Below are 17,406 nucleotides of genomic sequence, written 5' to 3'. Positions count from 1 at the left end.
GTGTCAGCCCTGCGTTCCTCACCCCAGATCTGTGCTCTGCCACCGTGGACCGGGCGCCCTGCCCTCTGACTTGGTGTGGCCTCAGCCACGTGACCTGCTGTGACCAGTGGGAGCCTCTAGATGGCCTAGCAGCAGGGGCGCGTGAAGAAGGAGTGCAGGTAAGGCTTGCTCTGTCCTGCCTGTGTCGCTGGCAAGAACAGGACGTGCTGGGCTGACCTCCTGGCTCCACTGGTGGAGGGTGCTCGCGGGAACCAGCCACGCGAGAAGGAAGTACTTCCTGCTCTAAGGCAGGGAGGGGTCGCCGCTGTGTGTCACCCAGCAATGCTGTGGCCGCGTCGGCCCCGAAGACCAAGGCCCCCGCTCTCCGGCGCTGCCCGCTTCCTTCCGAACACGGCCCCGCTCCTGGCCCTGCCAGCACTGTCACCCCCTGCCTGGTCAGCCCACCGTGATTACGGACTCCGAGGAGATGGGCAGTTTCCTCTGAGTACCGCCCGGGGCTCCTTCCCCTAGTTACACGCTTCCAGGCCACCCCGAACAACTCCCTTTGCTAAGAACCAGTAAACGTCAGATGACCCCTTTTGTGTCCATCCTCTCCTCCAGGCGCCGTGAGATCAGGGACCTCTATGAAGCGGAGACCCAGGAGGACTGGAGGGAAAGACACGTGTGTTGAGTGCTACTTATGTAGGAGATGTATCAAGAAAATATTCATTTTTATATTCTCGAATTTTCCTTTTGGATTTTTAACAACTACCTTTGATAGGAAAGAGTTGAAATGTTATTGAATAAAAAACAGAAATCAAAAATGAAGGTCTAATTCTATTTTTAGAAGTTTAACCCATGGAATTTATATTATGATTATGTTGTAACTATATAAATGCATTTTAGAAAAAGTCAAATTAAACATATTGTGAACTGCGTGTGTGCATGAAGGCCATATGTCCTTGGCAAAAACGGTAGATCAAAGATCCTCAAAATTAGTGTCCTTCAACTTATCCAAGGCACAGAAAAGACTCTCAAAAATGAAAAGTATGAATATAATCCATATTAATTTCCTTTCAAATTTTACCTTGATACACTGTAAAAATTAATGTCCACTTAAAGATGTGAATGGATTATGAAGATTAAGATAGTTCATTAATCACAAATGTCAATATGTTAACAATTAATTTGATTCTAAGCACAATTATTTGGGAACAGAAGTCCACTATTTTTTTTAGAAAAAAAAAATCTAGAAAACAAGAGGGGAGTGATTTCAGATAGGGTGACATTGTCTCTCACTGCACAGAATATAAGTTCCTAAAATTCAGGTCACCCTGAATATGCCTGGTTTTACAAATTCCCCCCAGATAATGTTTTCAATTTATATTTAATGAAAGTTAGTCATGGGGACAAGAAGAAAACATAAAATCATTATAGTAGCTTCTAACATACGACAGGGATAATCCTTAAAAATGTTACATTTTTACTTCATATTTATTATCTGCATAACTCTTAGCCAATCGTGATTTCAAAAATATCTTTAATATGCTATGTGTTAATACTAGCTCTTAGATACCCTGAAGAATAGAAGCCTTTTAAGTATTCTATCCTAGCATTTCTCAAATTCAAGTATTAAAACATTGTTTTAAAAACCTATCAGACAAGAACGATTTTGGGGAATTAGTAGTTCCAGAGTTTCTACCTCGGAAAGAGTAATAACATGAGTGATACTGTCTTTTACGTTTACCCACGTTTAAGACCCAAGGTGTAACGCTGTAGTGAGCGGTCGCACGGATGTACCGGACCCTGGAAGTGGGCGTCCCCCCCGGGCTGTTGCATGATGAGTGAAGGGGAGGTCCAAAGAGGGGGTCTGATGCCTTCATCCTTGTTTTGATACAGCTGAAAAACCCTTCTTTATTTTTTGAAAATTTCATGGTTAAAAAATGTCTGAAAGTTATTCTTCTAAATTACTGAGGGGAAACAGAAATGTCCACTAATTCAGTGTTGCCTCTACCCAGTCAACGGCGTCTGTACGTGTCGGCTAGGGCGATCTTTCCACAGGACAAATCAGAGTTAGGGCCAGCAGGCCCCGGACCCTGATCGCGTGGCCCGGCCACGTGTTTCCCTCCGGAGCTGTCTCTCTCCATCCTCCCCTTCCAGTCATGGCTTCTGTGCGCCCTGTGCGTACTTTCACCCCCAGTCTGTAATCACGTGCTCACTCCATCTTCCCAGGCACGAGAAGCGTTCTCTCAGGCAGCCAGCAGGGTGGGGATGCCAAGTGGAGGACAAATGTTCACAACTAGGAAATGGGGTTTCCCCAGTTTCTCTCAACCTCCAGTAACTGTTTTACAAATTTTGTTTTGTCAAACACACATCTGACCATTTCCCTCCTATGGCTCAAAGGCGTCCAGGGTATTCTTAGGATCAAATTCCAATACCTTAGCAGGACTCCTTTCACAATCTGGGTCTCAGTTACTCCCATACTTGATCTCCATCTCCTCTGGCCTCAAAGTCAACTTCCTTCCCCACTTAGAGGTGTTTGGCTGGGTAATCTTATCCTTGGTGTCTCATTTTCTGAACAGCCTGTCTTGAGTTCCCAAGACTGACATATGTATCCCCCCAAGTCTCTCAATAGAGAGGAAGCATTCAGTAAATATTTATTTGCAAATGTTCCCGTGGAGGTATCTGTTTACACTGGAAATCTATTAATAGATATAATTAATTAATGCACATACGCAGGTTAAAGGAATAGAATGTCAGAAAATCAATACTTTTAGTTATGGGAATTATATTTGTTCTGTAGCATCATACTTTGACACATTCGTGAGAAAAGCTCTGAATGAGTATTTTATTCCAAAGAACATCTCTGTCATAGGACAGGTTTAGGGCCGTCTCATGCGAGGCTCATTAAAAGAGCCACAGGCACCTGAAATTCCATAACTAGAAAAGTGTCCTTTGGCATCAGCAAAGGCAATGCACTGCACGTGAAATCTGACCCATGTGTGTGGGACTTAATTTCCTCATGTCGAAATATGAAGAAACATTGGCCACCCTTAGACAATCTCGACTGCAGAGTCATGAAGAATCGTAAGATCTCCGACCACCAGCCCACGTCCCACTTGGCTGGGCCCTGCTGGGCTGGCCCATCAGACACCAGTCTTTCCCAGGTTCAACACCCTCCAGCTCTCTGTGGCCTCTGCGCTCATTTTATTTGCATTTGATTTTGAAAATCCTGTACACGGCTTCACTTCTAGGTAAAGTATAAGTTTCCCAGTAAGGGATTACTCATTACTCCTTAGATAGTGAGAAGGCACCTCTCAGTTTACTTCTCAGGTCATATACTTTGATACAAGGAGAAAGTGGCCTGGGTCTAAGGAACTGATGTCCTCATCTGCGGGGGCAGGGGGCGGGGGAAGGATGCCTTCCTCCCAGAGCTCTGTGTCAGGGGGTGCCGCGGTGGAAGGAGACTAAGGCTGGGTGGGGGGCAGCTGAGCTTTCAGACTTTTTAGACAGGACTGGCTGAGAAGTGCCTGTCACCATTCGATGCATGTCACTCGCAGAGACACATCCTTTGTGGAAAAGGCGCCCGATCAGACAGTGCAGGCAAGTGTTCACAAGGTTACATTCCCTGGCTTGGGGCCTCCAAACCCTGAAGTTCCCCCATCCTGTAATTCGAACATATCACCTATACAACGAAAAAACACGTTTCCTCATTTTGATATCGGAGATGTTGACACAGAAAAATAATAAAGCAACACTTTAAAAAAATTGTTTTGAGAGAAGAAAATTTGCCTTCATTATGAGGCCATACTTTTAGTAAAAGAGAATATATATATATATATATAATATATAGAATATATATAGAATATATAGACATATATGTATATGTAGTACATATATATATACACTTTTTATAGTTATAACTTTTGCTGGCAACACATATGTTTTATTAAAATTCAATCTCTTGTTTTTCTATAAACGTATTAAGGCATAATTGATCTCCTATTAATAAAAGCGAGGACCTCAAATGCAACACCTGATAAGCAGGCAGAGTGCTGGCAGGAGGCGGTAGAAGCCCCAGTCGCCTTTGACTAGGACCCTACAAGCGCGCCCCTTGCGCTCACCGCGCACAGTACCTTGGTCGCGGCGTCAAAGCAGATGAAGCCCATGCTGAAGTCGATCGTGAGCCCCATCAGGTGACTTTCCAGCACACACGCGTACGTCTTGCACTGGGCAGAACAGAAAACTGTTACTTTCATGGGACTGAGCCAACGTCAGGGTTAATAGTCCACATATATCAGACTGTGTCACAACGCCTGTGATAAGTTCCGTGTACCACAGCTAACTTTATTTCAGCAATAACTGTGTAAGGAACCTGGTGTTGTCAACATCCTAACGTCAGCAAAACACGGGCTGAGTGGTGGCTGACGTGCCCGGGGGGCGCAGGGCTGAGTTTCCAAGCCCGCCCTGGTGACCTTGTCTTTACCTTGTGTGACACTGATGTCCTTCCCTATCTTGGCAATATAACTGTATACACGTTTCTAGGTGTGGGCAAGATTGTGTTAAGTTGTCATATTCTGTAGCTAAATATCACTGCATTTTTATTAAGCTAAAAGGGAATTATTAGAGATTAAGGTATTACTTAAATTCTTGGCATATCAATTTCGTTGATATTATTAAAAAGAGAGCTCTCAGGCACTCAAACAGATTTAAGAATCAGAGCAAGAAATAACAAGAAACGTCTTGACCTTAAGAGTCTCTATACGTTCATCAGTGCAGTACAAGTTATGCCCTAGAGACCTTTACCCTTCCTACTATTTGTGTAAGCCTATTGATTCTTCGAAATCAATAATTAAGGATTGTTCACACTGAGATCAGATTAAATTATGATGTTACTTATATAAATAGTTTGGGAAAACTAGTAAAATATAGATGCCGAAATACAAGCATAACAGATGAGAAATACACACTTGGAGCTTATATGAAACAATGCATTTTTATGTCCATAGGCCAGTTTTATTTGCATTTAATTGCAAACTGCAGTGGGATATTCAAATCAAGAAAAACTCCTTTTTTTTTTTTAAAGACTTTTTTGATGTGGACCATTTTTAAAGTCTTTACTGAATTTGTTACAGTACTGCTTCTATTTTATGTTCTGGTTTTTTGGCCGCGAGGCACGTGGGATCTTAGCTCCCCAACAAGAGATCGAACCCACACCCCCTGCATTGGACGGTGAGGTCTTAACCTCTGGACCGCCAGGGAAGCCCCAAGACCAACATTTGTAATTCACAAAGGGGCGCGAGAGGGAGGGAGAGGGAGAAAGAGAGAAACCTATCTCAAGCAAATGTTCGATACCAATCCTTACGTCGTATTTGTGGTTATAATACTGTGTATAAAAGTACATTAAGTGAATCTCATTCTGACTAACGATGGCTAAATGCATCACGTTGCCGCCAACAAAAAGCTATATTCATGCGTTTAAGCCCAATTTGCATTGGAAAGTTATAACCAGGCCAGCTTATTCATTTGGAGTTAAGTTTTTCAAAAAAGCAGATTAGAAAGCAAATTTAATGGGCCTTGTAAGTTTATTTGCGGGTGTAATTGCATTTAATACATGAACCTACATGAACACCTTACCTTCCCTGCTTGTGCCCGCCCATTACCACTTTAGTAAAACTACTATCAACTTAAGGAATATCCAAGGCCATCGCATTTTCTCCAATTTAGACATAATTGCTTGCTATTTTCAAGTAACATTATTTAAAAAATACATGTCAGGTGGAAACACCTTCAGTATGGAACATTACGATTTATCTCATTAAGAGCAGAATTATGAATTAAATTCCATTGCTTCAATAATCATTAAATTGAAACAGATACAATATAACTTGAGACCCACTGTACTTTTATTCTATGATTTATAGTCTTAATAAACATATGTAATGAGTATATTTGTATGTTTTAACATTGAAATGTTTGATTTATTATTTAATTTCTATGTTTATTGTATATTAAAATTGAATTATAGCTAGAAAAAAGCAAAAAAATTATCCTTTTTAGGGAATTTCAAGCTAGAAACACTGAAAGATTTTTGCACAATTATTATGTATTATATATAATTATTATATATTATTTTGCACAATTTTATATATTATTACACAATATTTGAAGATACTTCACACATAAAATGATTTTTTACGTGCCCTTTGGATGACAGCTAAGGGTCTATAGCTGGATAAAGCACAATGAAAGAGTCTGAAATAATAACATTAAAAGAAGTCAATTTTTGAATGGGATACACTTCTTCACAGAAAGTCTTATTTTAAAAGGGTTGTATTAATTCATATTGAATTAGTGTAAAAAACAATTATATGTCCCTTACCAGTACTATTCACTTACTCTTGGTAAACTGTTCAGAAATTGGACAAATAAAGGTACTAAAACTACAGTAAATTAATTAGGCTTAACTCTGGTACTTTACTAGGTGAATGTAAGATGTAGTTCATGCAAATCGTCATATTTCTGTTTCAATGTTCATTACATTTTCTACTGTCACCCTGAGAAGTACAGCTAGATTTTAAGGTGTTAATTGAAATGACAATGTAGGATGTTCAGAAATACTTGCTTTCAGTGAATTATCCTTTAAATAAATATATATTTATATCAATATTAAGTACATTAGAGATCAGAAAGTATTTAAATAGATAAAGGAATAGATTAGAAGCTAGAAAATGTTAGGGTGCAGTCCTGTTGATGAAAATTAATGTCAAAATAAAAATAGATTAATTTATTAATTTTTATTGTATTAGTCAGTTTATTAATGTCCTACTTTTATGCCTGTTTCACAATAGGAGTACGTCCTCTCTTTATTTCTCTCCCAGCTTTAGTGGAAGTGGGAATATTAAGAACATAGAAGTAAACCACAAGCTTTTTCATGTAAATATATTCACATCTTTGAATTTTGAAAATAACAGAACCACAGTGTTCAGTCATTGATTACTGATTTCTGGTAGAGTAAACAAGGGGAAATGATAAAATCTATAAAACAACCAAAAGCTAAAAAGACATTAAATATTTTTCTTTTCACTTATCATATGCATCTCAGATTTGTACTGTGAATACATAAGGTGCTAGTACAAAGAAATGCATTGCTCAGGACATCGGTTTAGAGAATGTGAGGTCCAGATTTAAAAAAATAGTAAAATACAGTGGAACAACATAATTTCATCTCTATCTCACTTCTAAACATCAGGAGACTTAAAATGAAATTTTAAATTGAAAGCAGCAGGTAGAAATCACCATGTATTTGTTTCCAAGTGAAGTGTGATATTCTAGGCAAATGATAATTAGGAAAACCCCAAACTATCAAAATAAATAACAAAAACGTCAACTCCTGTACAACTTTATACAATGCTTTAAGATGGTCTTAAGTGTTGATACTTGGAATAAAATAATATTTAAGGTATTTTTCATCTTTCTACTTTGATATTAAAATATCTATTTACTGAATTGAGGTTCTATACAGCTAAATTATTGAAACAACATTTCTCAGTTACTTTAACATTTTTAGGTAATGCAGATCAGCAGAATATGAGAAACTATCAATTAAGCAATGAAAAAAGTGAAAATAAGTCTTCTCCTCTTCCCTTCCCCTGATTGTTATGTCATACTGGTATGACCTGATGGGTTGAATATAGAAATTTGTAGTCAGAAGAAAGAAATTAATACATGTCACATATCAGTTCAACATAACTGAACAACTAGGCATCCAAGTCCCCTGTTACAGGTGAGAATCCTGGGATCATAATGCTGTACTGTCACCATCATACATTTGTTTTCAAAATTGTGTCCGTGTGTCTATTTAGGTCCTGCCTCTATGACTCAAGTGCATCACAACTGTTCAGTTTTGCCCTTGGTCTCTGTTAAGGGTCAGTTAGGGGTCAGCTGCAGAGCCTGTTCCCGTCCACGGCCCTGTGAATTGTATAGGCTACAGGTTTATGACATTTGGTCTAGATATAACTTCACAGTTAAGAGATAAAGTTTAACAAACATCTGCCGATTACTCATGATGCACAAAACGCACTATCCTTCAGTCGGTAGAGGAATAAAATAATCCCTGGAAACCCACAACTCCGTGTGGGCGTGACAAGCACGCATCGCTCCAACACAAGCAGAGCCCGGGAGACCTCAGGAAACAGAGGAAAGAGACCGCGTGCGGCAGGGCCGAGCTTGAACAGGATCCCTGTGGAAGGGGCAGCGGGGGCAAAGGGCAGGGCTGGCTGCGGATTAGCAAAATTGTCCGGGATGATGTGGCCACTGACAAAAGCTTCAAATTCCCTGCGTCGTTTTCAAGGGTAGAGATGAAGAGAAGTCTTTCTAGCAAGAAAGAGCCTTGTGAGTGAATGAAGTCGTTCAGGCTGGAAATTCGGTGGCTGTGATTGGAGACCAGGAAATGGCTTTGTAAACGATTTATTAAAATAAGAGCATTTTCTACTTTAGATTTAAGGTAGAGCAGATTCTAATTAAAGTTAGAAATATGTTTTTGATGAGTGGTAGGAAATAGCCTAGAAAGATCAAATTGTAGAAAAATTAAAATGTTTTTCAGAGCCGTGGTGCACTTCATTTAATAACCATGGCTAATTACTGAACATTTGAGAAGAAGGTCAGGACTCACAGAACTGCATTTTTATGCTCCTTCGAATTTGAATGAGCATTCTAGGGGAGTGGTCATGCATCTTTCGGGGTCACGGGTCCTATAATTCCACGGACTCTCACCTGTATCCGTTCCACCTCCAGAAAGGTTGCTGTTTGGAAGGCTCTCTCCCACTGGGCGAGGTCAGAGTCTAACTCCACGGAGAAGTAGAGGTCCTCCCCAGACTCGGACTGCACGGTGAAGCAGTGTTTCCGCCGGTCCAGCAGGTCACTGTCCTGATGAAAATCCGGAGTTACACAGGCTGGCACACACCAGTTCTACTCTGACAGGGCCACACTTGCATCAGTGCTGCCCAGTGGGTGGCGGGGACGCTGCAGTGACGGAGATTACGCTCTATGACAGCACTAATTCTTCAGTCAAATGGTCAGAGCAGATAATTTCCAGGCCTCAGGGTCTATAAGGGAAACACTTCTTCTTTGAATTGACACTGAGGCATGTCCATAAGATAGAAATTAGGATTTCTGGCTTCAACTCTTACTAGCAAGGTAACTACCAAAGCATTGAATGCTTGAGATTCAGTTCCTTACTGTACAGTTGGATAACACACAATTTCTCTTTGTCCTTACAGAGCTGTGGAAGATGATGAAATTAAGTAATACTTATTAATGTATTTGCAAATTTAAAGAGCTTTATAAGCATGGTATCTTATATTGAGTTGATTTCTATAACCCTTGAACTATCATGGGAATATTCTTCTACATGAAATAGGAAAAAACTGTGTCTAACATGTTTCAGAAATTTTACTGCCTTTTAAAAAATACACATTTACCTTACTTATGTAACTGTATTTCATTAAGTCAAAAAGACTCTGACATGGCAATTTCTTGATCTTACTAGAAGTTTTCAGCTAATGTGTTCACACATCTGTATGTGTAGCAACTTCAGAGATGTTAAAAGGTAAAAAGAATGCAGCTAGAAATTGAGGAAAAATTGTAAAAGAGAAAGTCGGGGAAATGACTCAGAATACTATAAACCTGATTCCATACATCACAGAATGAAAAGGATATTTATGCCTTATTCAGCCAATATGACCAATGTGGAAAAATAGCTTGCATTTTAAATTATATTAACTCAATAATTACATAACTCTGACTTTTTTGTGCTACGTAGAAATACATCAAAAGTAGGTGAAGGTAATATACATGAATGTTAGTATTTCCATTTTTATAGCTATGGCAGATACCAAGATATTAAAATTACTTTTCTAGTAAAATGTCACTGAATACCTGCCAGAGTAACTATTTCCCAAATCATCTGGCCTTTAAATTATTACTCATATATTCACAGGTAAATCTCATGATCTGAAAAGTAAAAATTTCAACTTCTGAAAAAAGTAACTGAAATAAATATTTACAACTATTATTTTTAAATTAATTTAAAAGAAAACTCAAGGCATTTTAGATATTAAAATATCAATCCAAGTGAACACTCTGTATAATGTAAGTCAATTCATTTTGGAGGATTTTAGTTTTCTCATCTGGGAAAAGAAGGAATAAAACTTTAAATGTTCTCCTTTTCCCTGGGAAACTGGAATCCCTGATATAAGTGGACATAATGGCAAATTTCAGAGAAAACATAAAGCATATTCCTCAGATACAGTCTCTAAATTAACCTTTACAATAATCCATGAAAATAGGCTATAATCTTCCTTTCCCTGAAGAGGGAAATAAGTCTTGGGTGTGTTGGTCCGCATTTTAGAAGCTGCTTGGCCCTAGTTATTCAGATCAGATCATCTGGGAGTCACTCAGCCCAAGTTCAGATGTCAGTTTTTTACCTCTTATTTCTGCTTCTCCTAGAATCAGTGCAGGTATTTCTTAACAGAGGATGATATACCTGCCTGAAGTTCTTGTAAAGATGAAATTAGTTGATATATTTATATATTGCTTAGAAAAGTGACATGTACATTAAGTGTTCCATTAATCACTAATATCACACAGTATCATTATTAATCACAATATCACCATCACTAATATTGACTATTACTGAAAAACTGGATTGGATCAGACTCCAGGTCCAAATTACATTCCAGTACACACACACACACACACACACACACACACACACACACACACACACCCCTCTGTAACTATATCTACATATATCCTCAGAATAGAAAACGTCTCACAGGAGTGCATTATTTCCTCTCAATGATATTTTGTTGGCCACAACAAATTGAAACTCGATGAAGAATTTTCTCAATAAATAGGTTTTTTTTAAAATTAGGAACACAGTTGATTTTGACAAGATCCAACCGATTGATAGATGTAATCTCAAATGTAAAATTTAACTGTTCGAATTTTGTTATTTAGAAAAATATATGTTAATTGAAAATATTTTGGATATTTCAGAGCCAGAGAGACTCTTTTCCTTACAGATGAGATATAACAATTTTAAAGCTGCCAAACTGAAAACGGAAAAAACAAGTAATGAAATCTAATCACATAAGTTAAATTTAATAAATCAGGTTCGTGTATGTATTAAACAACGAGAAAACCTAACCCGCTCCAAAGTCCATCTCTAACAGTGTGTCTTGACGTACTCAGTGTAACCAGGACAGGCTGGAAGCACAGAGCAGCAAAGGCTCCGGAAAGTGGGACCCTTACGAGCAACTTCTACCCAGCCCTCGAGTGCTTGTGCCCTGGAGTTCCTCGAATCTTCACTTTTGGGGTGGTGAGCGATACGCCTGATCTATTCAACTCTTTAAAACAGGCAAAGGATGAGTGACACGAGGTGGACAGTGCTCGGTGTGTGCTGCTGAGCTTCTGTAAGAAACACTATCAACCATAGACGTTGATGGCATTCTAAAGAAACAACTAGCGAAATAACAAGAACAGTGTTTTTCTTGATAAAGTAATGTGTAACAGCAAAAGTATAGTTATTATTAATAAAAACAAAGTGATGTGATTGAAAACTGGTACTGCAAACTCTCTATGCCACTGCATCATTAAAAAAAAAAAAAGGGACTTCGCTGGTGGCACCGTCGTTAAGAATCTGCCTGCTGGGGACACGGGTTCAAGCCCTGGTCCGGGAAGATCCCACATGCCGTGGAGCAACTAAGCCTGTGTGCCACAACTACTGAGCCTGTGCTCTAGAGCCCGTGAGCCACAACTACTGAGCCCACATGCCACAACTACTGAGCCCATGTGCCTAGAGCCCATGCTCCGCAACAAGAGAAGCCACCGCAATGAGAAGCCCACGCACCGCCACAAAGACCCAATGCAGCCAAAAAATAAAATAAATAAATAAATATAAATAAATAAGGTATTTTAGACCAGTTTGAAGGAGATTTCGACACTTTTCTTCAAGGGTCTGACATCTGGTTTCCTTCAGTTTTTAAAAAATTTTATTTATTTTTTTATACAGCAGCTCTTATTAGTCACCCACTTTATACACATCAGTGTATACATGTCACTCCCAGTCTCCCAGTTCATCCCACCACCACCCCCAACCACTTTCCCCCGTTGGTGTCCACACGTTTGTTCTCCACATCTGTGTCTCTATTTCTGCCCTGCAAACCGGTTCATCTGTACCATTTTTCTAGGTTCCACATATATGCGTTAATATATATCTGTTTTTCTCTTTCTGACTTACTTCACTCTGTATGACAGTCTCTAGGTCCATCCATGTCTCTACAAATGACCCAATTTCTTTCCTTTTAATGGCTGAGTAATATTCCATTCATACGTGCACCACATCTTCAATATTAAAACTGTATTTTCACTTTAAAAAATAGTAATATAAGCTTTTGGAAGGTCAAACATTTTTAAGATTTCATACAATAGGAAGTTTGCAAGGCAGAAACTTTCTGTAAAAAGAAATCCAAAAGTATTAAGTCTAAAAAGATTTTGGAAGAACTTAAAATAGACCTGAAGGAAGGAATTTAAACTGAGTAGAGGACCACAAGTAACCCTCTTCTTAAGGGATGAATCCTTGAGATCGGCACCAAATGGATTTGGGCAACAAAACTAATTTTCTAGCTTTTCTCCTACACAAAGGCTATGTTCTACTAACCGCCCACAGACAATTTTACTAACCAGAAAATTCATATACAGGTAAGTTGTTACTTATTTTAAATGCTTCCAAACTATTCAATTTATTCATATTTTATGTGTTATATAAATTTTTATTTAGAATATGCTAGGAAGGTCTTCCTAACATAGTTATACTGTCATGTTTTATTAAAATTACTGGAGTATATTAAAATATTAGGATTTTAAAAAGCATTCCTCCCCAGTGCTTATTTTCAGAATGATAGTCAGTCTGTGCTTCTAACTCAGAATGAAGGGGAAGGGAATTCTGCAAGATGAAGTCGTAATAATTCATAAATATCTTGCTCTTAGACCCACTTACATGGGGAAGGAATGCTCCCTAGACAATTAGATATCGAGAAAGACAGAGGATTTTGGTTTATTTGGAAAGCAAGATTAAATATCTTTTGTGCATTAAATCCTTCATGAGAAGAAGTGACTGAATCCTTTTATTACCACATCCTTTTCCTAAGAGATATTTGTTTGCTTGAAATAAGGACCTTGAATTGCTTTGGAAGCTTCATGAAAACACTGTAAGGCTGTACTTTTTATAACTAAAAGGACAAAAAAAACATTTGAGGAATCATCAGATCAGTCACAGAAATCATGTACAATTATTTAAAACATTTGACAAATCAGTGTTTTGTTCACACCTGACATAGAAAATGTAATGCAAATGGTATAACTTAAGGAAAAAATAATAATGTAAGAATGATACGGATGTGTGTGTCACTATATAAGGACAAAGGGAAATGGTGAGAACTTCCAGGATGAAAAGAAAAGTAATGATGCCTTCGAGCTTTCAAGAGTGTAAATAGGTCAATAAAACAAATTTCAAAAAATGAGATATAGGGGGACCTCCCTGGTGGCACAGTGGATAAGACTCCGTGCTCCCAATGCAGGGGGCCCAGGTTTGATCCCTGGTCAGGGAACTAGATCCTGCATGCATGCCGCAACTAAGGAGCCCACCTGCCACAACTAAGGAGACAGTGAGCTGCAACTAAGGAGCCCACGTGCCGCAACTAAGACCTGGTGCAACTAAATGAATAAATAATAATTTTTAAAAAAGAGATATAAGTAACTAGCACTCTGGGACTTGAAAGATGTTTTGGAAAAACAGAAACAAGTACTTTATGTAACAGTTGTGCATTTATGGAGCTCTAACAGAAGAGTGGGTACATGCTAGCACGTTAATAAATGCAAGAAAATGTTATTAAGATAACACAAATAAAAGATAAAATCACATTTTTATCAATGATGGTCATTGTATTTCATTAAGAAAGGAAGCACGCTGTGAATAGGGGGCTGGGTGTTCTGGGCAAAGTCACTTTTGCTTTGATCTGCCTCTGGGGTTTCCAACAGACCGAACTCAGTCAGGGGAACCTAGGTCCTCACCAAGAGCAGCAAGACTCCTTGAGTTTACAGTCGGTGAAGACTCTAAAAAAATCAGGGAAATTTAGTTCTATTATTGGAGGAAACAAATTAAAACATATTTTAAGAAGCTTGGATTTTAGGAAGTGATTACACATTTTAAAGCAATACATTAAAAAACCAAGAACTGGAATCATTTTAAAATGAGGTATAAAATGTAAAACAATCAATAAACCTTCTAAGAAAAACTCTTATTTAAAAAATAAAAAGGGCAACAAATATGTTCAGAAAATGCAGAGACACATCTTGGTTTTTTTTTTTTTTTTTTTTTTTTTTTTTTTTTCTGCGATACGCGGGCTTCTCACTGCTGTGGCCTCTCCCGTTACGGGGCACAGGCTCCGGACGCGCAGGCTCAGCGGCCACGGCTCACGGGCCCAGCCGCTCCGCGGCATGTGGGACCTTTCTGGACCGGGGCACGAACCCGCGTCCCCCGCATCGGCAGGTGGACTCTCAACCCCTGCGCCACCAGGGAAGCCCTGCGGTTTTTTTTTGGTTTTGGGGGGCCTCTTTAAGCAAACATGTGTGTCACCCTAAGAAAAATGTAGGCTCAGTGAAAGCAGGGCTTCTTCTGCGTTTGTCTCCAGCTATTCAGTGCTTAGCAGATAACCTGGTAAGTAGCAACACTCAACAATGATCTGTTAGATAAATCAAAGAATGGCGGTCGTGATATGTGGGAGAGAACAAATGCGGAGGTATCTAAATGGCAAAGCTCAGGTACTGGCCAAAAAATATGGCCAAATGATCAGATAGATAAAATAAAACAATAAGTCATATTTTTTGAAGAATATTAACTGACATAAAAATCTCAAGTCATATTATATGAAAAAGCAGATTCAAACCAAATTCTAACTTTGCACAAATAATTTTTAAAAAGAGAAATAAAATAAGGAGTGTTCATACGGAGCCGGGCATAATTCTTAGTCTCTCTTTTAAACTTGTCCTTATATACTGCATTATTTTTGAAAGTTCAAAACAAAGACCAAGGGCTTCCCTGGTGGCGCAGTGGTTGAGAGTCTGCCTGCCGATGCAGGAGACACGGGTTCGTGCCCCGGTCCGGGAAGATCCCACATGCCGCGGAGCAACTAAGCCCGTGAGCCATGGCCGCTAGGCCTGCGCGTCCGGAGCCGTTGCTCTGCAACGGGAAAGGCCACAACAGTGAGAGGCCCGCATACCGCAAAAAAAAAAAAAAAAAAAAAAAACAAAGACCAAGGTAGCTACTTGGAAATAATTTAAGACTGAACAACAATATAGAAATGCAGGCTGGGTTACTATTATGAAAAAGTTATATTACTGTATGGATAGGGTGTGGACAAATGAATTGTTAGGGTAGTTAATTTCTAGGTTTCTTTATCTTTTCTTTCTAACCCTCCCTCCCTCCCTCCCTTCTTTCCTTTCTTTTTTCCTTTATCTCTTTCATTCTTTCTTTTTAATTTCACTAGTTCCTTTTTTGGTAAAAAATAAAATTCCATTAGAAAGCTATCTCATTAGCTATTTTGGTAGTTACTTTGGAGCTGGGTATGATCTCCTTTTCTTCAGATGCTGGCACATCTTTTAGGAGCTGCCAGAAGTGCTTTGCTGACAATAAACTCAAGGGTGTCAGAGTTTTTCTACCCCCGTTCGCCCCACAAGAGAACCAAAACCATCCACAGCGAGGTGCAGGCAATGACCTCTGTTTTAATTTAGCTCTGTGCTCTTGTGCATGTCAGCTTTAATCTAGGATTCTTCTGGACGGAAGAAAAAATTATGAACACTTTGGAGGTAATCATATTTTCTTTATCTCTCTGCCTTCAGACACTTTTGATTCTATTCATTATGTTGTAAATGTTCCAGCATTTTCTACCCCACTGATTCTTTAACTGGAAGAGAAATAACTGACGTCAAACACAAGGAACTTAGTTCTCCTTGGTTACACAAACAAGGTCAACCTTAACTAGGACTTAATATCAATCTGTAGTACTTCCAACTCTACAGACCGCAGATTGGAAAGGAACGAGATTATTATTTAGGTTTTATAAATCATTCCCATTTTGATTCTTAAAAATGGCCACAGAAACTGTTTGGAATTTTACAGAATACTCAATGACTTTCCATTGCAACAATCCCATGTACCTCACAGAAATTTAATTGATTTATGACAATTATATATTCGTTTCCACACCCAGAGACACAACCTAACCGTGGGATTTAAACATATTTTACACATACCTTTCTTTGCATATACCTTTATATTTTCTAATTCCAAGTCTTATCCAAATCTTTCTCTCTTGTATTTCACACAGCAAATAGGACTATGGTAATATTGGAGGTTTAAACTCAGACTATTTCCAGCTGACCTTCTACTTCGTCCTCAAGGGACCCCTGACAAGCTTCCTCCTGTTTCCACTGGCCCCGCAGACGGAGGGACCTCGGAAGGGGCTTCAGAATTATCGAAGCCGAGCATTTCCCGTCACTCTACCTTTTCTCATGCGTGTTTTTCTTTTCTTTGTCTTTACCTTGCATTTTCCTTCATATCCATGCATCACTTGTTTTCATGAACTACCCATTAGCCCAGAAGCCCTCCCGGCCGAGGAAAAGGCGTTACGATCATCACTGCTTGCTGGTCTCACCTTGAGAACCTTGCACATGATCTCATAAACGGAAAACGTTTTCTCTGCTCGGGCCCAGTCCCACGTGGTCACCTTGAAAAGATGAGAAACTAAGGCATCATTTGTTTTCGAAAGACAGTCCCTGCTTTTCTCTTTATTATACGCTGCGGTGGACACGAGGAGCCTCACACACGCACTAGGCCGTCTCTGAGTTGTGAGGTTCTCCTCCTAGACGTCCTTGACCTTCAGCCATGTTTCTGTTTCCTTTCTCCTGAGTCTCACACCATTTCTCTGCCTCTTTCAGCAGATGTTTTATATAATAAGCAACAATTTGCCTTTGCTCAGCGCCTTGCTGTGTTTTAAGCAGTGTGTGCGTTCTCTCTCTACAGAAATACTAAGTGTTGTTTCCTTGGGGTGGGATTCATGTTTGTATATGGGGAATATAGCCAATATTGGGGGTAACTGTAAATGGAAAATACTAAGTGTTCCTATTTCACACATGTAATAGTGTTTTCTCCATTGATCACCTGTTACACGCAAAGAATACTAGATACCATATCAACGCCGGCTTTGGCTTTGAAGAAAGATATAGCTTACTTCAGGAAGTCGGTCCATGTTCTGAACATCGTGAAACACCAAACACCCCAGTGAAGCTGTTTCACTTGTTTGT

The 17,406-nt window shown here is 39.2% G+C and overlaps 1 protein-coding gene across 7 annotated transcripts in view; it reads right to left on the bottom strand.

Annotated features, from left to right (window-relative positions):
• Positions 1 to 17,406, bottom strand: part of SNTG1 (syntrophin gamma 1) — a 316,811-nt gene that overhangs the window by 26,172 nt on the left and 273,233 nt on the right. For all 7 annotated transcript variants that reach the window (XM_067017514.1, XM_067017517.1, XM_067017513.1 and 4 more), the window contains 3 exons: positions 16,758 to 16,829; positions 8,755 to 8,907; positions 4,116 to 4,208 (listed from right to left, as the gene is read on the bottom strand). In XM_067017514.1, coding sequence (XP_066873615.1) covers positions 4,116 to 4,208; positions 8,755 to 8,907; positions 16,758 to 16,829 — 318 coding nt within the window. The remainder of the gene's footprint in view (positions 1 to 4,115; positions 4,209 to 8,754; positions 8,908 to 16,757; positions 16,830 to 17,406) is intronic.

The sequence above is a fragment of the Kogia breviceps genome, chromosome 17 (assembly GCF_026419965.1).
Source record: "Kogia breviceps isolate mKogBre1 chromosome 17, mKogBre1 haplotype 1, whole genome shotgun sequence".
NCBI classification, from domain to species: domain Eukaryota; kingdom Metazoa; phylum Chordata; class Mammalia; order Artiodactyla; family Physeteridae; genus Kogia; species Kogia breviceps.
The sequence above is the reverse complement of the archived record's forward strand: the minus strand, read 5'-3'. Positions and strand labels throughout refer to the sequence as shown.